This window comes from Pseudopodoces humilis, chromosome 28 (assembly GCF_049639895.1).
Source record: "Pseudopodoces humilis isolate 2021_Gansu_Grassland_sample_001 chromosome 28, ASM4963989v1, whole genome shotgun sequence".
NCBI lineage: Eukaryota > Metazoa > Chordata > Aves > Passeriformes > Paridae > Pseudopodoces > Pseudopodoces humilis.
In genome coordinates, this window is record NC_142227.1 from 2,939,763 (window position 1) to 2,960,681 (window position 20,919).

The 20,919-nt window shown below is 56.7% G+C and overlaps 1 protein-coding gene across 2 annotated transcripts; it reads right to left on the reverse strand.

The window, feature by feature from the left end:
- Positions 1-5,562: 5,562 nt before the first annotated feature.
- Positions 5,563-14,454, reverse strand: TLE5 (TLE family member 5, transcriptional modulator). Of its 2 annotated transcripts, none has more exons than XM_005531214.3 (7): positions 14,325-14,454; positions 13,866-13,963; positions 12,343-12,406; positions 10,061-10,105; positions 8,752-8,814; positions 7,413-7,487; positions 5,563-6,776 (listed from the first exon to the last, which is right to left on the reverse strand). In XM_005531214.3, the coding sequence occupies exons 1-7, from the start codon at positions 14,349-14,351 to the stop codon at positions 6,558-6,560; spliced, it is 591 nt and encodes a 196-aa protein (XP_005531271.1). In that variant the 5' UTR covers positions 14,352-14,454; the 3' UTR covers positions 5,563-6,557. The 2 variants fall into 2 exon arrangements, with proteins under 2 accessions (XP_005531271.1, XP_005531270.1); XM_005531213.3 differs by having other exon boundaries at positions 5,563-6,779.
- Positions 14,455-20,919: the final 6,465 nt, after the last annotated feature.

Sequence of the window (20,919 nt, forward strand, 5' to 3'; positions counted from 1 at the left end):
AGCACCGGAGCTCCCGCGCCGACCCCGGGACCGCGGCGGCCCCGCGCTCGCATGGCGATGCCGGAGACCAAGGGGAGCCCAGGGAAGGCGCCGGCCCTGGAGCAGCCGCTCCTGTCCCGAACGGAGCCGCCCGGGAGGCGCCCGCCCGCACGGCTGTCCCGGCTCGGGGCTCACCGGGCGCTTCCCCCGCCCCGGGCCCCGCCACGCGCGCGGTCCGGAGTTTCCCCCGTCCCTGGGGCGGCCCGGTCCCCGGGGAGCGACGCCGGGCGCTGCCACCGCCCCCGACGCTGCGGGCGGGCGCGGCACCGGCCGCCGGCGGGGCGGACATCACAAACGAGTGCAGCCGGACAGCGCCCGCCGGGCCAGGGCCCCCAGGGGCAGCGGGCCCCGGTGCACAGTCGGGTCTGGGCACCGAGCGGGCCGGGTCCCCCGGGACCAGCCCTTGGTGTGCCCGGGGCAGCCCCACCGGGAGAGGCGGGACACGGGGAGACTTCCCCATCCCGTCCCCTCCGCCCGCTCCACCTTAACCGGCCCACAGCCCGCAGCGGCGGCGCTCGCACCGGCCATTGGCTGCCGCTGCGGGAGCGCCAGCCAATCGCGCTGCGCGGTTCCCACATGGGCTCGTGACGTCGGAGAGCGGAACGGCCAATGAGGAGCGAGTGGGCGGACAGAGCCCCCGGGGAGGCGCCGCGGGGCACGCTGGGAGTTGTAGTCAACCCTTGGCTACGCCCTCGCCTCGGCGGCGCCCTCGGCCGGTCCGTCCCGTCCCTGCCGCCGCCGCGGGCCCGGGGAGCGGCCCGGCCCGGGTTTGCCGCGGGGCCCGGCCCAGCGCCGGGAACGGGCGGGCCTCCCGCCGCGGGCGGCCCGGGCAGGCAGACTGCGCGGCCCACGAGGCCTTGCGGCTGCCGCCAGCTGCCACTCAAAGTAACGTGGGGCGGTGGAGCGGCGGCGGCTCAGGCGGGAGGGCCGCGGCTCGGGCGGACCGGGAGCCGCCGGGCTCGGGCTCCGCGGGGCTGCTGCGGCCGGGCAGCGTCCCGGAGGGGAACCCGCCGAGGGTCCCTTCCCCCGCGACCCCTCCAGCTGCGGCTGCTGTGAAGTCACCGCACTCGGGGGCGGTGAAAGCGAGTGAGGAACAACCTTTAAATATTGCAGGACCCAGCTGTACCTGGGCACTGCACAGGCAGGCACAAGGTTAAATATTTAATGCCTCACATTTCATCCTAATCTTTTATTCATTGTGTTATTTACGTGCTGCATGCTGGCAGCGGCCAGGGCAGGGACGAGGGGCTGGGCACTGGAGGCTCTCCCTCTTCTTGCCCATTCCATGCCATCCATGGACATCCCTGCTGTCCCTTCCTCTCCTCCCCAGCCAGGACCGGGGGCTCCCCCGGCAGTGGCCAGGCTGGCCCCAGACCCTGTCAGTCCCAACAAGGAGCCAACCCAGCCCCAGCACTTGCCCCTGTTCCTTTCCCTGGCCACAGGTGTTTGCTGGGCACATTCACTGATGTGATGGACACACCCATCCCTCCAAACCCTCCAAACCCTCCAAAACCTTCCCTTCTGTGCAGTCACTCTGTGTGTGCATCATATAGCTGCACATATATCTGCATATTTTAATCCAAATATAAAGTTTTAAAGGGTTTTGTGTGTGTGTGTTGCCTTATTGGGAAGAGTTGTGGTTTGGTTTTTTTTAAGGAAAGTGTGTTTTCGAAGGCTGGAAACATTTCAGATCGTGTTTCAAGGGAAGGAGAGAATGAGGAGATGTTTTGCAGCGTTTTCCAAAACTCCTTTCTGAAGATTGCAGTTTTCTGTAGGCAGCCTCTGTGCTCCCCTGTCTCAGGAGAGTGACACAGGTAAACCTGGAGCAGGCAGCACGGAGTGATGGGTGTCACACGTGTCTTGATCAGCCTCCATCAGTGATTGACATGAGCCCTGGAGCAGCACAGCCTGTAGCCCAGAGATTAATTTGTGTTTGGATGGGAGAAAACGACAGTTAACCCTTGGCACTCCCAGCAGCAAGAGGGGATGGTCCTGCTGCTGCTCTGGGCAGTAGCCACGGCCCACACCTGGTTGTCACCACTGCGGGATGCTGAGCCATCCCCTGCAGCAGCCACACGCTCGTGGCCTGCTGGTGGCAGAGCCAGGAAGAGCCCCAAAGGATGAGGGAGTTTGAAATCCATGCTGGGATCAAGAGGCAAATGCTCTGAGCAGCCCTTTGTTTATCAGCAGCAGAGAAATCAAACCAACCCAGGCTTTGGGACACCCAGGAGCTCCATTTGAAACTGGATCCCAGCAAAAGAGGTTGCTGCTGCTGGAATTATCCCTGGGGATTTTACCTTTCAGCTCCTTCCCTGAATGCCAGCCTGGGACAGAGGAACACAGGAGAGCCCCAGCTCTGTCCTGCTCCATGCCATGGATCTGGTTGTTCCCTCCTGTGTCCAGCACATCTCCAGAGTGGATGGCCAAGGGCAGAGCCCACCACGTTTTGCAGAGACACCAAGAGTGCCTGTGGCTCACCAAACCATCCTATTTTCAGCTGCTCTCTTGCCTACTTGAACGAGGAGGCATGAACTCAGCAGAGAGTAGTTCCTGGCACCCTCAGACAATGCGGATTTCCCAGGGCAGCTGGCACTAACAGGGACCTCATCCTGGCTGGAGTCAGTCCTGGAATGAACATGAGATGGGAAAGGGAACTGAGGAAAGGATCTGGCAGCAAACCAGCGAGATCTAAGCCAAAGCTGTACTGGAAATCAAGGTTCCCCAGTTCCCTGAGCTACATTCCAGGACCAAACTCTAGCTCCCCACCCCCAAACCCCCAGTGCTGGTGTCCACTCTCCAAAGCCACGTGTCCCCAGAGCCCCTGGGGACACGTGTCCCCTCCAGGTGTTCCAGGGACTGTAAAAGAGGAGTGGGAGCCCTCAGAGCAACCCAGCAGCTGACAGACTCTGCTCTCTGCCTTCGATCCGTGTGTTGGCTCCTGTTTGCACTTACCAGCTCTGAGTGGTTTTTAATTATTGATGCCTCCTTTAGCTTTTATCTGGTGCTGGCTGCAGCCAGGAAGAGCTCAGCGTTCCTGCATTAGCGGTGAGCTGGGGAGGAAGCCCTGCTCCACCACCATTCCTGGCGTGCAGGCTGTGCTGCTGCTTCAGGCAGAGCTGTGCTGGAAAATGAGGAGGGTGGGAGCCTGAGGGGGACGTGGCAGAGGCGACTGTGACTCCCACAGGGAATGACAGCCTGGGGGTTCTGTCCTAGGGGAAGGATCCGAAGGGGATGGACCCAAACAGGTGAAATCCAGTGAAAAACTTCCACCTGCTCACTGCATGGAGGAGGAAGGAGGCTGGTTTCTGAGCCTCCACTGACAGGCAGGTGAAAGGAGATGGGTGACAGCAGAGTTTTGTCAAACCCCTGGCAGCTGTGAGCAGGAATCCGTGTCAAGCCTGGGTTAATGCTGTGCTGCTTGGTGGTCAGGACATGGGGCACTGCCAGATGGGTCCTGCCCCTGCCCCCTGTGTCCACCACAGCCTCTGTGGGCAGCACTGGATCTCTCTCTACCCACCTTTATGAGTCAGGGCTCTGCTGAGTCTTCCCGAGGATCCTGGGGCAGCAGAGCTGGTTCTCAGACCATCAATGTTTGTCTCTGTCCCACTCTGGCACTACAACCTCTGGAACATGAGGAGAAAGAGCTTCTCTGCCAGGAGCCAGCCTCAAATCATCCCTGAGCAGCTTTGGGGGCCCCTTGTCAGCTGTGTCCTTGCAAGTGCTGAGCTGTTCTGCAGGGCCCAAGAGGGGCTCCTGCCTTCTGAGAGGTTACAAGGCCTGTCTTGTTTCTTCAAGTCTGCAGCTACTGGGAGAGACACGAGGGAGGTATTTTTAACCCTTTTCTTTGTTGTTGGTGTGGGTTAGATTTGCAGATCTTGTTACGCAGTTAAGATTTGAACCCAAATCTGGGAAGGTGCCCTAAGAAATGATTCACTTTGGAGAGTGGCAAACAGAGTCAGGCTGGAAGCACGGGGAACAACGCTGCTCCTCAGCAGGGTGGGATATCAGGGAAATGCAGAGAAATGCTTTGGGAATGGAACATCACAGGAAGCAGGAGTGGAGCACAAGGTTCAGCTCAGCATCTTCTGGAAGGTGCAGGGGATTTGGAGAGCCCCAAAGTTCTCTCTTTGCACTTTAACAGAGTTAGTGTCCCACAGGGAGCAAGGAGATCCCCAGAGCCCAGAGCAGCTCCCCAGCCTCCCCTGTGGTTTGTCCAACCCCCTTGCCCACCGAACTGAGGCCACTGATTAGCTCCAACAAGAGGGACCTCTGTTCCTGAAAGCAGCCCTGAACAATTTCTCCTAAATCCTCCTCCCTTGCATATCCATCAGGAGCAACATCCCCCTTACCCCAGGGCTGAATCTGAGCCGGTGACCTGGAGGTGAAAGCCCTGGGGAAGCTGCCAGGGCAGGGATGGCTTCAGCAGCTGCCCCTTGCAGCAGCCGTGGCCTGGCACACCAGGGACCTGCTGGGTGTCACCAGAGATCCCAGAGCAGCTGCAGGACCATGGGGTCAGCTCAGCAGCATTCCGTGGGAGCCCCCAGGCTGATCCAGGGGTTGGATGGGTTGGATGGGATGCCCAGGGGCACTGGACCCTGCCCCAGCCGTGCCCAGCCCGGATTAGGCTGACCAGGCACATCAGGGGAGCGCTGGCAAGCCCTGGTGCTGCCCACAGGCTCTGTCACCCACCAGCCCCTCCACACCTCAGTGCTGGGCACACCAGGACTCCCCCAGCACGGCTTCCTCCCCAGAGGAAGGAAATTTTCCCACTCCAACTGGCCTAAGAGATACCAAGGGGAAGATGTTATCAGGGTGGAGCAGGCTCTGAAGCCAGAGGACAGCTCTAATTATCGAGAGCCAATTCCATTACAGCAATCTCAGCCCCAGGGCAACACAGGCCGGATTTTCCAGAGGGGCCTGAGAGCCGCAGAAGTAGCTTATCCTCTGTGCCCACAGGAAAAATGAATTATGCACACACAGAGCAGACCTGTGGCAGCCCGCAGGGACCTCCACATGTGTTACCAAGCCAGCACAGAGCTGATAGACCTCGGGGGCACTTCGCTCCTTGCTTTTCTTCTGGAGAGTCCCTGCTGCTCCCTTTTCACCACCCACCACTTTCACCTTCAGCTCGTTTGTTCTGGCTTTGCCCGGGCATCCTCCTGGCCCAGGTTCCAGCAGATTTCAGCTGTGGCACATCCCCCACCTCTGCACGGGTGTCCCAGAGCCACAAAGGCCACAGGGATGGCCCCATACAGGAGTGGGAGAGAAGCCAGAGCCAGAGGTGGGAATGTTAAACCTGCTCGTCCTGGCTCCCAGAGAAACCTCCAGAGAGGGAGAGCAGCACATCCAACAAGGAAGGAATAATCTGGGCACGGCCCCTGAAGGAAGGAGGGCTGCACCTCCAGCCACCTCCCACAGCACAGGTGAACCAGGAAAGCTCCCTGTTCTCCCCATCTGATGGAACAGGAGACACAGGGCAGCATTTTAAAGTCATCCCGAAGGCAGCAAGAAAACGGCAGCAAGTCATGGTTTTAACCAACCTTCTTATTTCTTTATTTGAAAGGCACAGCTTGTACGTCCTTGATACAGCATTTTCAGTTCCTCTTATTATAGGTCAAGTGATTAAACACAAAAAGCAAAACAAGATCTTTCTAAAGAACTATATACAAACACCAGATTATTATTTATTTTTTTTTTTTCCATTTTTGTTTTTTAAGAAGACACGCTAGCGCACGGAGATAAGAACAGAGAAAGCTGCTGTATCCTCTACACAGGGCAGGGGCACGGGGAGGGGGAGGCCGGGGAAGGCTCTCGGTCTGCCTGCCCCCTCTGCCCAGCCACCTGGGCCCCAGGATGCTGTGCTGAGGAGGAGCAGGTGGCACAGGCTCCCCCTCCAGCCCAGGGTGAAGCCCCTGGCAGCCAGAGCTGGTTGAGAACAGGTACATGCAGAACAGCAAGGCGCCGGCCTGGTATTAGTGCAGGAGGGGCGTGGGCGACACGGGGCCAGGGCGATGCAACGAGACCAAGAGCGCCTGGGGAAGGGAGGAGATTGTTCTGGGCCAGGGATCCTAGCAGGGAGTTGTGCAGAACCGTTAGGATCAAGGGGCAATCTTTAAATACCGAGGGGGGAGCAGCAGGTGGAGGAAGGGGCCACGTGGCTCCGAGGAGCTGGGACAGCCAGGGGGCAAAGTGGCCCCAGAGCGGCCCAAGCCAGGCTCTGGCTCGGCTCTGACGGAGTGGGAGGAGGGCCAGGGAAGGCAGGCTGGGCACAGGGAGAGCACGAGTGGCCACACGGGTAATGCTATGGCGCTTGCATTGCTGTGCAGCAGCCGGGGACGGCGCAGGGGACACCCCCCAGGCCCTGCCACCCGCCCGTGGGGACAGGCCTGGCGAGCTGCCACCGAGCACAGGTCACCACGGCCCTGCTGCACAGCAACCAGAGAGAGATACTGCATTTTGCACTGACCCGCCCCCTCCCTGCCCCGGACAGCCCCCTTCCCCCGGCCCCCCCGGTCGCTCTAATCCGATTTCTCCCCATCATCATCTTGGTGGGCATCCCCGTCGTGGCCGTTCTTGTCCTCCTTGGAGAGGTGAGCCTGCGAGCCCAGGGCCGAGAGCGACAGGAGCCCGGTGCCGGCGCTGACAGCGGGGAGCGACGGGGGCTGCAGCCCCACGGGGAGCGGGGTCAGAGGCAGAGCGAGGGCTTGGAGCTGCGACAGCTGGTGAGCTTGAAGCTGCTGCTGTAGGGAATGATGCACAGACACAGAGACAGAACGGGGGTATTGTCATTTTGAGTGCACTTAGACCCCAAAACAAGGGCCTGGACTGGCCAGAGTGTGCCAGCGATCAAGCTTAGATCAGGGACCTCGGGGAGCTTGAGAGCATTGCAGCCTCAGGACTGGGTGGGAAAAGAGGCTCTCGAGCCCTGCTGCTGTGACAACCTCAGGAGAAGACTCAAGAGTGTGTCCCCAGCAGGACACACAGCCCCTACCCCACAGGACATCTGGCCTCAGGCTCTCCATGTCCCAAGGCTGCAGTTAAAGCTCTCCCTCACAACTCTGACCAAGAGCAGATGGTGTTTTCATGCTGAGTGCCTACTGTGGTTCCTGCTCAAAACCACAGCTCCTCTCCTTGCACCCTGCTGAGATCGAGCAGGGATCCCTGCAAACATCACAGCAAGCCTGGGTGGAACCAGCCCTGTGCCAGCACGGCCAGCCCAGCCTTGCAGCCTCATCCCACTGCAGCTGCAGCACCAGAGCAGGGGTGCCCCCTCATGTCCCCAAGTCAAGAATCCACAGAACCAAGAATCTGTGTCCTGGCCAAGGGCCTGGACTGCCACCCCTCCCAACCCAAACTAAACATGCATCACGTACACGGATGATGGAGTTCAGTTCTGGCGCCGTGACCTGCTTAGCCCGTTCGATGGCTCCCAAGACTTGCTGCTGATGCTGGCATGGAGAAAACAGAGGAATCTGGGGTCACTTCTAGTGCCACAGGCAAGCAGAAGAGGGACCCAGTCCAGACAACCAGGCTGGTTACCCCACAGCCTGCACACAAGTTACCTGAGACAAGGGCCTCACCCCAGGCCCAGGGCAGCAATGAGCAGGGAAGGAAGCACCTCTGTCTCATCCCCCTTCCTCACCACAGGGTTAAGCAGGTCCCCTCTCACTCCCACCCTCGTCCTGCTCTCCACACACCCAGAGATCCTTGGCCAGAAGGCTCCAAGGTGGGCAGTGTCCCTCATCCTGCCACCCTTCACCTACGCAGACCCTCAATGAAACAAAACATGCCCTAAAACCAGAAGGTTTGGAAAGCTCCTTGGGACACATCCCGGATACCAACAGCAGCAGCAGCTGGCTGTTCCAAACACAGAAAAAAAATGGACCTATCATATACTTTTAAAAAAATAAAGGAGAACTGTACTTGCTCTTTGCAGAACACAAGGTCCCTGAAACACCAGACCTGTCCACTGCACTTCAGCAAGAGGATTTTTCTTTTCATTTTGGCAGCAGGACAGGGTTAAGGATTGCATTAAGATGCAAAAGATTTAGCTGGGGCTTAGTTATTAGGCAGCTCTGATCTGATCAGAAGCGACTTTGTCCGTCCTAAGAACAGGTGGGTGGGAAAAACAGAACCTGTGCCCCAAGCCCAGCACTGACCCCAGGCAAGAAGCTTCCAAATCTCAAAGGGCCAGGAGAACTGCTCAGAGCTCAGCCTCCATGGGGAGACAGAAAATATGGTTCTAGAAGTGCTTAATCTTCCCCTCGCCTCCAACAGCAACCCCCAAGCACCCCCTCCTCCAATTAATTTCTCAGGGGAGTAGGAGGAGCCCATCAGCTGCATTAATTAATGAGGCAGAGGAACCAGATCTCAAAGAGGAGCCATATGGAGGTATTTTTTTAAGTGTCCTCCCTCGATTAGCACCCAAAGCTCCCACTGCAGACGTGGCTGATGGCTCAGGAGCCACAGGCAGGAGAGAACAGGACCAGCTTTGCCCCCAGCTGCCACAAAAGGGATGGAGGGGCACATTACCCACCCACAGCACCACACAGTGCTCCAGGAGCCAACACTGCCCTGAAGGGCTGGTCTCCATGCAGGGGCTGAGAGCAAGCATGGGTTTCCCAGCCCAGGGGTGGGGAGCTGCCCGTGCTCCACTGGCTGTGGAGGAGCAGCAGCCTCCATGCCAACAGACCCCCAAGCTGGGGGACTCACCTCTTGTGAAAGGTAGGGCAGGACCTGTGCACAAATCCCATTTAGCCTCTTGACAATTTCAGCCTAAAAGATGGGAGAAATAGAGAGGAAAAGTCAGGCAGCTCGGGACTGAGCACCCACAGCATCTGCTGCCCCACCTTCCCCCTCCCCATGCCAGGCCTGAGACCCCAAATGGCTCTGAGAAAACCCACTCTCCTGGCAGCATCCTGGTGCCATGGGGATCACCCTGCCCCCCTCAGGCTCCTCCCTGCATGGTTAAATGACAGGATGCTGCTGACTGCAAAGAGCAGAGTTTCATTATTCCTCTTCCTCTCCAGCTCCCTGACGTTCATTTAACAATTTGGGAGCAGCTGGAGAGCAAAGTTGCTGCTCAGGTGGGGATGTGCTGAATTACATTTGCCATGTGGACACAGACATACACATGGCTCTTCAGCCCTCTCAGGCTCCCCATCCCCAGATGAGCTGCTGGACTGGGGCTACTGGGGGAGACCAGAGGGGCTGGGCAGCTTCCTCACCACCCTCACACCAGCAGCAGCAAATTCTGAGGTGTGAAATGCTTTTCTCCTGGCAAATAGTGAAGCTACCAGTCCTTTGCAAATCACTTTCCAAAGGAGTCAAAAGAAATACAGAACCAAAGGGTACAGGCACACACCAAAACCAGCTGAGGGGACCCTCAACAGCACCCCAGGGAAGCAGATGAGACTGGGAGACATTCGTGGGACAACACTGAGGATTTGTGGCTCAGATTCTTTGACAAGATCCAGGTTTTCCCAGGGAAGCCAGTCTCATGGGCTTAGCAACAAGGGCAATGAGATCAGAAGCACCAAGTGCCTTTGTGAGGAACAGAACTGTGCTAAGAGGCTTAAAACTGAGCCACGACATGCAGCCGACTTTGTGACAGGAGCTGGAGCCAGATAGAGACAGGCTCAGAGGAGGCTCATGTTAACACCACAGGTAATTAGTCACTGGGGATAATTAACAACTTAACCACCAGTGAGGGTAATGAGCAAACTTATCCAGGCTGCCACAGAGTGTCCAAGCCACAGCTCCTGACCCTTCCTGGTGCTCAAATACCTGTTCAGGCCCTGGGGAGAACCACAGGGTGCCCAGAGCCCAGGATGGGAGCTCACAGGCCAGCACTGTGATCCTGGGTGGGGGGGTAGGCTGCATTTCATAGGTAGCTCTGACATTTTTCAGGCTGATGGTATTTCTAGTTCCTGAAATGTAACTGAAGTGACAGAGGACAATGCAGAGCAGACAACACACCTTCCCCAGGAATTACAGCACTTGGAGATGCTTTTCCCCCTACCTGTTTGTGCATTTCAATATTCAGCCCGTAGGACATCTCATAGTACTGTAGAGCAGGAGAGAAGAGAACAAAACAAATTGTAAATCAAGTCTCTGCCAGGTAAGTGCTGGGAACCACTGCTGCATTCCTGGCAGGGTTTTCTACAAAGGCTGGGCAAGGCAGGAGAGCAGAGACAAACATCAGGAAACAAAGACAGCAGGAGGCAAGCACAGAGACTCCCTCCAGGTGTTCCCTGCCCACCCTGCTCCAGACCTGCCCCACAGGACTCCCCTCACACACACCTTTCCACAATCTGCACCAAGGTGAGAGGGAGTGACGCTGTGTCAAACCTGGAAAAAGGCTCAGGGCTCCAGACTTCCCTAAGCACAGCCAGGAGAGAGGCAGCCTGGCTCTGTGAGCTCTGCCTGGCCAGTATCCTAAAGCCCACAACTGCTTCAGCAGCAAATGGGAGAGATCACAACTGGACTTCATCTAGCAAGTAACACATCCAGCTGCACACAGCTCCAGCTGTTTAGGAAGGAGTTATGTGGAAACCTCCCCCATCCACACACAAAAACAATCCACCCAGAAAACCCCTGCACAGCAGCAACAGGCAGCTACAGGCAATCTATTGGCAGAAGCAGCTAATTCCTGACCCCTGGAAGAAGCTGTTATAAGGCTGATGTTTTGAGAGTTCAGAAACCTCCTCCTGCAGCCTGCAATCCTGATTCTTCCAAAGGGAAAAGAACAATCCACATCTGTGCTCATTTAATTGGAGCTCACTGGCATCCTGGTACCGACGCCACAAGGCGATGAAGCGCCCGGCTTGGTATCGGAATGATCTCAGCCTGCTGCGGGCTCTCGAGGCTTTTTTGCATTCTGAAGACCGAGCAGGAAGCAGGAGCCCGTCCCCCAAGCTGCCAATTGTGACTTATTCAAAAATCAGAGCAGCTGTAGCAGCTTTGCACATTCGCAGGAACCCTCCTCTTGGCTCCCCGTGACGGGGAGCGGCAGCAGCTCCGGCTCAGCCACGCAGACAAGGCAGGAGCTGCTGCGCCTGCAGAGCCTCCAGCGCTGCGCCACGAGGAACAGCCCTTCCCCTCTGCTGCTGACAGCAACCTGAATCAATTCTGGTGACTGCCAGCATTAAGGGGGAGGAAAAAAAAATGTATCTTGGCCACTGCTGGAGATGAGGGTTTCTGTGCAGACTGTGAGGCACAGGAAGCAATTGCTTTCCAGTGAGAACGGGGCAGGCTTGCCCATTAATACACCAGGAAAGCTGTGACCTCTTCTCCTTGTCCCCAGCCCCAAGCACACCTCGCTCCCCACAGTTTCAGAGTCTGGCCATAAGGGCAGTAAAGAAAGATGAAGGGGCCAGCTAGCTCCCTTTTTTCTGATTTTTAAAGTCTTAACTCTGCTCTGAAGAGCTGCTCTATTAATTTCTACATCTTATCTCTTCTTTCCAGGGCAGGTGCAGCAGCTGGCAAGCAGCAACCAGCTCATCTTCATGGACAGTATTGCAGTCTCCTGTTAACCCCATGATAGGAAAGGAAGAGACCACAGCCTTGCCTGGCTTCCCTCCCCTGTGCTACAAGGGCTCTCTAGAGGCATTACCTGGCAGGCAAACCCTCACCCTGCTCACCAGAACATGGCTGTTTCCTGGCAGATTTCTCCTTGGAAAGCCATAGCTAAGCCTGCTGCCCGCACGTGGCACCATTTCTCATACCAGGCACTGCCCTGGGGCTTGCACACCCTGTGCTGGGACACACGTGCCAGCACTCAGCACCACAGCTCAGCAAGGCTGTGGGGTCACCAGAAGGTGCACAGGGTTTAGCCCTTGCACAGAAGCTGATTTCTGCTTCTAACTCACACCTGGCCCGTGGGGTTTCCCAGTTTTCTGCCTTCTCAGAGCACTGCTTTGTCTCTCACTGGCCACGTCCCTTCCAGAGTCCCCAGATCCCTGCACACCAGCACCTTGCAGCACCTTCTTAGGTGTGTAAGAGCTGGCACTTCCTTTGGGCACAGGGAGCCAGGCCAAGGACCCATCAGGCCATCACCCACCAGGCACCATTTTCTACATCAAAAAACTCCCTGCCACCGTGCATTTCAACAACCCCCTGCATGCAGACAACACAAAACAGCCCGATTTTCAGAAGAAAAAAAACAAAACAACAATTCCAGCCCCACTGAGAGCCCTGGAGCTCTGTGGGGTGTGGGCTCCCTGCCAGGCAGAGCCCAGGCACAAGCACCTGCTGGTGTTGCCACCCACACACTCTGCTCTCGGCTGCCGGGCCGGTCCTTACCATGACGTAGTGACGCTGCATCTCCGATTTCTCGCTGGCTAGTTTGTCACATTCCAACTTCAAGCTGAAAAGCCAGAAAACAGTAAGAAAACCACAAACAGGAGGTGAGAGAGTTGATCGCCACAGAGCAGCTGCTTCCTGCACGGCCTCATCCCGGTCAGGCTGGATTCTTGGACATCACTATCCAGATTTCAAGGGGTGGCCAGAGCCCAGACAGGCTGTGCTGGCACAGTAGTGACCACACAGAGCCTGATCCCAATTTCTCAGCTGGAGAACATACAAGGAAAAGGACACAAGGCTATCCACCAGCAGAACACTGACCTCCCTCAGGCAAATTCATTCCACAGGAAGCAGAATGCTGGGGAGAAGCAGAGTTGGCTGCCCAGGGAGGGGTTTGCCTTTCCTCAACAGATCGCTGGCAGCTGGGGACAGATTCTGGCACAGAACCTGTCTGCAGCACTCAAAAGATGTTCCAGTACAACATCAAAACCAAAGCCAGACCCACTTCTTGGATGGGGGCGAGGGGGGAGGCCCAAGTGCCGCACATCCCTCCAGAAGCAAGGATTTTTCCTCTCTCCTAGATTCTTCACACCCTTCAGAGAAAGTGCCGCTGCTCCCAGTGTTTTATGAGATTCCAACTCACCAGCCGAGCAACTGCAGCCAGCATGTGCTGTGGTTTTATGTTTCAAACAAGAAACAGCTTCACCTACACAAAACCTGCTCCTTCTTGAGCAGATTAAGTCCAAGGGGGTGGAATGGCGTGGGGGGGAAGCTTCCCTTTCAGCAGGAACGTTCCTTGGGCTGCCCTACTCCCCTGATGGCACTGCCAAGGCACAGAGACACCAGGAAATGGCCACTTCCCAGCAGTTTTTCTGCCTGCTCCTGCCAGAATGACACCACCACAAACTTGCAACCTGCCCGCAGGCAGAGCCTGGGCTGGGGGACACTGCAGCCACATGGCACCGATGCACACACCAAAACCAGTGCCAGGCTGTGGCAGAGGGCATCACCCAGACAATTTAAACCACAGGTCTTCATGTTTATGTCAGACACACACACACACGCAAAGGAACAGATTGTCTCAAGCCAGCTTTTGGGTCAGCAGCACTATTTCCACACACACACACAGAAAAGTAGAAGCTTTTGTATTTAAGTGCTCCCTGCAGTATTTGCAGTCCAGGAATGGCAGCCAGCGAAAAAAACTGAGGAAAACTCCCAGCGAGAGGCAGGAGGCCTGGCAAGTGTCTGTGCAGTCCTGGCTGAGCAGCACTCGGAGGAAAGACCTTGGCTGGAGAAGGGAATGGGCGTTCTCCTCGCTGGGCTCCCATGTGGACACGACCAACGCCGTGCCCGAAATCCTCCTCCAGCCAAAGGCGTCCCAAGCTACGCGACCGGGTCCCCTTCCCCATATTCTCGTCCGGACCCCGGAGCGAAGCAACGAGCAGAAGAATCGGAGCGATTCCCGTGCACCGGCCGGCCCGGCGGGGCTGCGGGACAGCCCCGGGCCCGGGGGGAGCACGTACCTGTGGTACTGGGCCTGCAGCAGCTGGAACTCGTCCTTGATGCGGTCGCAGGAGTCGGAGGTCGTGAACTTCAGCTGCTGAGGCAGGTGAGAGGAGCCCTTGAACAACAGGAGACAGCGCTGGGGCCGGAGCCGGCGGGCGCCGGGCCCCCCCGCCCCGAGCCCGCCCCGCTCTCGCCGCACCGGGGACCGAGCCCCCGCCGGGGCACCCCCGGGGCCCGGTGCCCGTGCAAGGGACGCGCCCAAGGTCACCCGTGGGGCCCCTTCCCCGGGTGCCGCCTGCGGCCCCGCCGCCCCTCGGCACCGGCCGCGGCTGCCGGCGGCGGGAGGCGCTCGATCCCCCCGACCCCGCGGGGCCGAGGGAGGCCGGGCAGCGCCCGGCCGCCCCCCGCGCCGCCCCGCGCCCCCCCCGGCGCCCGGCCCCGCCCCGCGCCCGCTCCGGCCCCGGGCCGCGTCGTACCGAGTGCCGGCTTTGTGGAAACATCATGTCAGGTTGCGGCTCGGTCCCCGCACGGAGCGGCCCGGTGCCGCCTCCCGCCCCCGCCGCGGCTCCCCGCGCCGCCGCCGCCTTTGTCCGCGCCGGGTCCGGCCGCCCCGGCCCCGCGGCCGCCCCGCCCCGGCCGCGCCGCTCGCCCCGCGCCGCTCCCGCCGCCGGCGCCTATTGTCTAATGGCGGGTGCGGCTCCGGCCCCGTCCTGCGGCTGCTCGGCACCACCTGCCGCCGCCGCCGCCTCCCCGGCCCGGGCGGGCCCACGGCCGCGCCCGCCCCCGCCGGTCCCCGCCCCCGCCGCGCGGCGCCGCCGGCCGCGGGCACCGGGCCGGGCAGCGCTCCGTGCCCTCCGTGCGGCCGGGCCCGGGGATGCGGCCCCGCGGTCGGGACGGGCCTTTTCCCGCCGGCCTCTGCTCCCCGCGCCGCGGCCGGGGCTGCCCGGCCCTCCCCTCAGCCTCCCGGGGCCGCGGCCTGTGCCCCGGGCCCTTCCGAGCCCCCAGCCCCGGGCCCGGCCCGCAGAGCCCGCGGGGCAGGCCCAGGGTCCGGCTGGCCTGAGGCAGGTCCAGAGCCCCGGAGCGGCCCTGGCCAGGCAGTGAGGCTCCTCGCCCTTCGCAGCTCATTTTCACGCCCTGCCCCAAGCAGAACAGGCATTTTTTAATCCAGAGTTTCGTTTTGCTTTATTTCAGCGTTGCCCTTGGCTGAGCGCGAAGGAAGGTAAAGGAAAAAGGTAGCTCACCTACAACTGGCCCCCAGACAAACCTCTGATCTCCAAACAATGGAATATTCTTCTCTGGATGCAATTTGGTCCTAAACCTGCTGCCTGAGGAGCAGACCCTGCAGTTCACATCCTGCGGGATCGATTGCATCCCCCCAGAGAGCAGTGGGGTGGGGAATTCAGCCACAGACTTTATTTCTGGAAGGACTTCGTTGCCGTGGGTACTCTTGCAAAGCCACACACACAAATGTGCCTGTGCTGAGGCAGGATCAGGTCCTTGGAAGCCATTCGGGGAATAACAGGCAGGAACACGGTTGGTACGTGTGAGCACGAAAGGGAGCTTTCATAAATTTCAGATGTTGCTCCATGTCTATCTTTAAAAATCAGTACATTTTCTGATTAAAAATAAAATCCTACACGTCATGACTCCAGCAATGTGGGCTGGCCTGTTGTGGTATTTATTTTTAAAAAGAACAATATAGCAGCTGAGTTATTGTGACACCTCCTGCATATTGTGCAGTAGCTTTTTCACTTCAACATCTCCATATTAGTGGAAACTGTGACAGCTTCATGCCAAGGATTATTAATAGTGCAGGCAGGCTTTGTGTCCCTGCAGAATAAGGGTTGGAAAACAGGGCAGACAGTCTTCCCCCAGTGGGGTTGGCATCCCGGTCCCCCTTTTTACATGGAGAGAAACTGAGTCACCCCAGCTTAGGCTCTGCTCAAGGGCAGAGAAATGCAGTTTATAGTCAGTGTGTGCATGCAGCCAGACCAGGTCCCTGTTGTCCCCTTCCCCTGGTCCTGGAGGAGCACAGGCACTCTGCCCTACCCTTGCAACAGCTTGCAGTCACTCCCTTCCAAGTGGGAAATGAAATGTTCCTTTATTGGCATTTCTGTTGGCTACAAAATGTTCCATCTTTTTTTCTTTCTTTTTTCTTTTTTTTCTTCCCCTCTCTCCTTACATTCTTCCAGGAAACACTCTGATTTATGGTATAATCTTGGCAAATCCCGATCCAGGGGAACACAAACTCACTTGTGCCTGGTAAATGACTTTTTAATGGGCCGGTTTCCAGCCAGGCAATGCACCTGCATCTGAAGAAGGGGGGATTTTAGCCTGGCCCAGGCTGTGTGAGTCAGTGGGGCTGAGTATGGCCTGGGCACACAGAGGAACTGGCCCCAAACACAGCCTGGTGAACAGTGGGGGTTCCCACAGCCCACCTCAGACCTGGCTTGAGAAATGAAGGTTTTTCTAGCACAGGAAAGGGAGTTCTGTGTAGGAGCTCTCCAAATGAACTAACATTTTTCTCCTGCAAAGCTGTTTGAAGGCAATGTGGGGAAGCTCCCTGCTCCCTCAACATCTTGGCCAGGAATAAAGTCATGCTGGACTCTTGCTACAACCAGGGCTGGGTCAGGGTTGGGCATGCAGGTGGGATTCCAGAAAGCCATGGGGGACAGAGAGGGCAGAAACATTTTGCATTTCTAATGGAGCAAGAAGCTGTCCCAGTCCCTGGCCCCACTGGAACAATTAATACAGGGATGTCCTAATGAAACCAGAGAAACTTCCTATTAGTTCCTAAAAGGAGCAGTCTAACAAAGCTGCCAAAAATAAATCTGTGTAATGAAGAGCCTTTGTAAATTATTCAGATATTATATCCCACTCCAGCACTGGTTCAAGGAGAGAGGTTGTACAGACATTTTCTGCTCTGAAGCTCTGGACACAAGGTGAAAGCCATGCTGTCATCATTATGAAAATGTAGGCTCTGCGATCCTGATTTTTACCCTGAGAATGCTCTCTCTTTTACCTGGAATTAAAGAGGAAGAAATAAAAAAGGCACAGCAGCAATTCAGGCGCTGAGACAAGGAAGGTTTTTTCCCCTTTCTCCACGGCCTCAGGATCTCAAGTCCCATCACCTTGAGCTGACCCCATACACGAGTGCTTTGCAGGATCTGGGGAATGTGGGGCACTCACAGCTCAGAGTGGCATGGACAGGACCCCACTGGGTCCTGCTTTGCTTTGCTTCTCCCTTGTGGTTTGAATGCTGTGGCCTCCTTCCAGTTGAAACAGGGCTGAAACCCACCAAACTCATTAAACTTCAGCTGCCCTTGATACCCCACTTGCTAAGAAACCCCAATCCTTCCCCAGGCTGCAATCCCCCACTGCCACCCTGTATTCAGACATTTGTGAGGCATTTTATAAGGGCCAGTGGTGGCAGCTTGTGGGCTATTAGTCACAGCCAGCCCCGTGCCAGGCTGCTGGGGCTCACAGAGTTCTCCCCTTCCTGCCTCCCTGCTTCCCCAGCCCCTTTTTGCAGCAGGATTGGTTCCTGCTTTCTTTTTATTTTGCCCAGCCCTGACAGGTCTGTGCCACCTGGGATGGGATGGGGAGGCCAGGACTGGTGGGGGAGGTCAGGCACTGAACCTTGGCCCCCTGCCACATCCATGCCAGACTGTCCCTTATCACAGGGATTATTGGCTTTTTATATTAAACTTTCTCTAGATAGCATAACACAATCAGCCAGGCACAAGGCAATGGCTGGACAGGCCTGAGAGTGATTTACATGCGATCTGCCTCTCTTGTCCCCCTTTCACATAAGGGACTGTTTTCCTTCTCTCCCTCAGCACCTCCCAACTCTCCTGCTGCTGTTAGGAGCTGTGCAGGTCTCCCTGCTACAGCAAAAGGCTGGGATGAGCAGTGAGGCTGCACGGGATGAGCAGTGGGGCTGCATGGGATGAGCAGTGGGGCTCTGTGGGATGAGCAGTGGGGCTGCGTGGGATGAGCAGTGGGGCTGTGTGGGATGAGCAGTGGGGCTGTGTGGGATGAGCAGTGGGGCTGCGTGGGATGAGCAGTGGGGCTGTGTGGGATGAGCAGTGGGGCTGCGTGGGATGAGCAGTGGGGCTGTGTGGGATGAGCAGTGGGGCTGTGTGGGATGAGCAGTGGGGCTGCATGGGATGAGCAGTGGGGCTGTGTGGGATGAGCAGTGGGGCTGCACAGGCTCCCAGGGAGCTGAGGGAGCCAGATGTGCAGCACTCTCCTCCTCACAAACATGGCATTGGCAGGGCACAGATGTTTCCAGCAGTGCTGCTCCTCGCCCCCATCATCACCCAGCCCCAACTGCTCCATCCCCTGGGACACCCAGGTGCCCCTGATGGGACACAGCAGAGTCCCAGCACCTCAGTGCCCACATGGGCAGCAGACAGAGCGTTTGTTCTGCACCATATGCCCACGGTTCCATGCTCACTTCCTGCTGAAACTGTCTTGCTGCTTGCTCTCAGAGGCAGAAATGAACACCAGCCCAAATTCCTCGCCTACACCAAGAAGAAAAATGAGAAACTGTCCCTGTGTGCATAAGGTCCCAGGCAGGAATGGCCTGTAGGCAGAAAGGGCCTTTCTCCAAGAACAGCCTTGGTCCAGGCAGGCTTTTTACAGCTGGTAAAACATTCCTACTCTCTTTGATCCCGTTTTATCAGTGACTTGGAATAATTGGGTTCCATTCCTCATGGTGGCTGCCCCCCACCCCTCCCTTCTGCTGTGGCCTGTGTTTTTGCTGCAGACTGATTAGGGGTAATTATCCTTTTTACCAGCCAAAGTGCAAGGAACAGTTCACACTCCTTGCAGGAAGCAGGAAAGGGATTTTGCAGCTGAGCCGTGATTAGGAAGCACATGGTAAGGATACCTGAACCTGCTTGCTCCCTAGGTGGTGTCCCTGAGGCATTTGGTGGGAGATAAGCAGGAAATTTGGAGCTGTGAGACAGTCAGGAGGTGCAGGGGAATCCCTTGACCCTTTGGTCATGAGAAGCTTCTCAGCACAATCAGTTTGCAGAAGCAGCGTGTGAATCACTTCTCATATGAAACCCAGACTGAGCCTGAAGGGAGTGACCCACAGGGCCTGGAATGGGCAAAGGAGCAGCTTCTTGACCAGGCCCACCCGTGCTGTGGGCATGGCCAGGGCTCAGGATTCTCCCCTCTCTCCTCTGGCTCCCTTGCTGGACAAAGGGAGGAGCAAGATACCAATTTTAGGGTCAAAAGGATCACTCAGGCTTTCCTCCTGCCCCTGTGCAGGATCAGTATTCATCTACTGCACTGGAGCTTCACCAAATGCATATTTGCAGCAGTTTCTGAGATTTGCACAGGGGAGACAGATTGCTACACCCTTAAGAGTCTTTCTGTACTCGGCTAGTTCAGCAGCACTCCTCCAGGTAGGGAGAACATTTCTTCCTGACCTCAATTTATGACAAACACTGAAGCATGAGGCTGGATTGATTGCACAAGGAGATTGTGTCTTAGTAACTTGTGTGAATGCTGCAGCAGCTATGCTAATTCATCATTCCTTTATTTATGAAATCTGTGTGCAGGTTGAGTGCAATTAAATGATGTGCTTTGGGATCGTAGGGGATGAAAGGATCACAGAAAATGTAGGTTTGTTATCCTAGTTTACTGTGCACTGAGCCCACCTACAACACCATGACAAACCAGATGTGAAACATAAGGTTTAAAAAACCTAATCCAGCAATTGTTGTCACGGGCTTCATTTGTCAGTGTTGTTTGATCTCGGTGCCTTTCCTCCTCTTTTCAGAGAACTCAAATCTCGTGGCATCTTCCTGTGACAGGCAATTGAAGAACTTGTAAAATTAATTTTGGGGGAGGCTGAAACATTTGACACATGCTCTGCAGCTGGTCCCTGGTCCCTATCAGCACACAGAGAGAGTCCAGACACATTCCTCCTTTGAATATCACAAGGAGACTCTGCAACCCCTCTGGGCAACCTGTGCTCTGTCAGCAGCACAGGAAAGTTCTTCCTCATGTTCAAGCCGGAACTTCCTGTGCATTGATTTCTGCCCACTGTCCTATTGCTCAGCAGCTGAGCAGAAACTGCTCCATCCCCTGGCACCTCCCTTCAAATACCTGTGGATGTTGGTAAAATCCCCTCTTGGTCTTCTCCAGGCTGAACTCCCTCAGCCTGGCAGGATCACCTCCCTGACCTGCTGGCAATGCCTGCTCCCCTCTGCTCTCAAACATCTGGAACTCACAAGCAGCTAAGAAATGGGGCCAGAATGGAGAAAAGGGATGGTACTCTGAAATATCTGCAGTGCTGCCCAGCACGATGTGTCTGCATCTTGATGGGCCGTGGGATCTCCCTCTCTGTAGAGAAATGGGGGTCATCTTTGGGCTCAGCATTAACTGCTGAAAATGTGGGCCATGGGAACAGTTGCTCTGGAAGTGGCCTGACACGTTCAGGATCAGCTTTCTGCAGGAACAGGGACATGGAGCCCAGGGAATTGCACAGCACACTGGTGATAGAGCTGAGGGAAATCCCAGGTCTCCTGGGAACCCTCTGAGCACCAAAACTTTTCCATTAGGGCAGAAAGAGAGGGAAAGGATGGGCTGTTGTTGCTTGGAGACTGGCAGTTCTGTCATTCTTAAATCAACTCTTTGATCAGGATTCATCAAAATTTAACATCTGTGGACCCAAGCTTCCCATCAGCAGGAACCAAGCAAGCAGTCCAGAGGTTGGATGCGAATTTTATTGCTCCTTTTCTTTTGGCAAGCTGTGGAAATTTCTTCAGGATCTGCTGGCCTTTAGATTTTGATCCTGCCCAAGAGAAGGCAACCAAAACAACAGCCTCCAACACAATAGCTTCCAACACACAGCACCTTGTGGTTCAGAGCAGCCCAGCAATCCCAACTCGATAACTCTTTAGCAGTCCCAGATGTGTTACCTGTGTTACCCTCACAGCCTGAGGACCTGCAAAGAGGTCAAGTGGTTTGCCCAGTCAGGGCAGTGCTGCAGGGGCTACAGGAACCTGTCTCCCTAAGGACTCTCCACACCTGGCACTTCCAAAAGGCAACAGG

What these genes read in the sequence shown, in the direction of transcription:
- TLE5 (XM_005531213.3), bottom strand. Translation starts at nt 14,351, where the DNA reads ATGATGTTTCCACAAAGCCGGCACTCG. An exon ending in TGCAGCGTCACTACGTCATG is followed by an intron (nt 10,106 to 12,342) that starts GTAAGGACCGGC and finishes CCTGCTCTACAG; the next exon opens with TACTATGAGATGTCCTACGG. An exon ending in ATATTGAAATGCACAAACAG is followed by an intron (nt 8,815 to 10,060) that starts GTAGGGGGAAAA and finishes CCCATCTTTTAG; the next exon opens with GCTGAAATTGTCAAGAGGCT.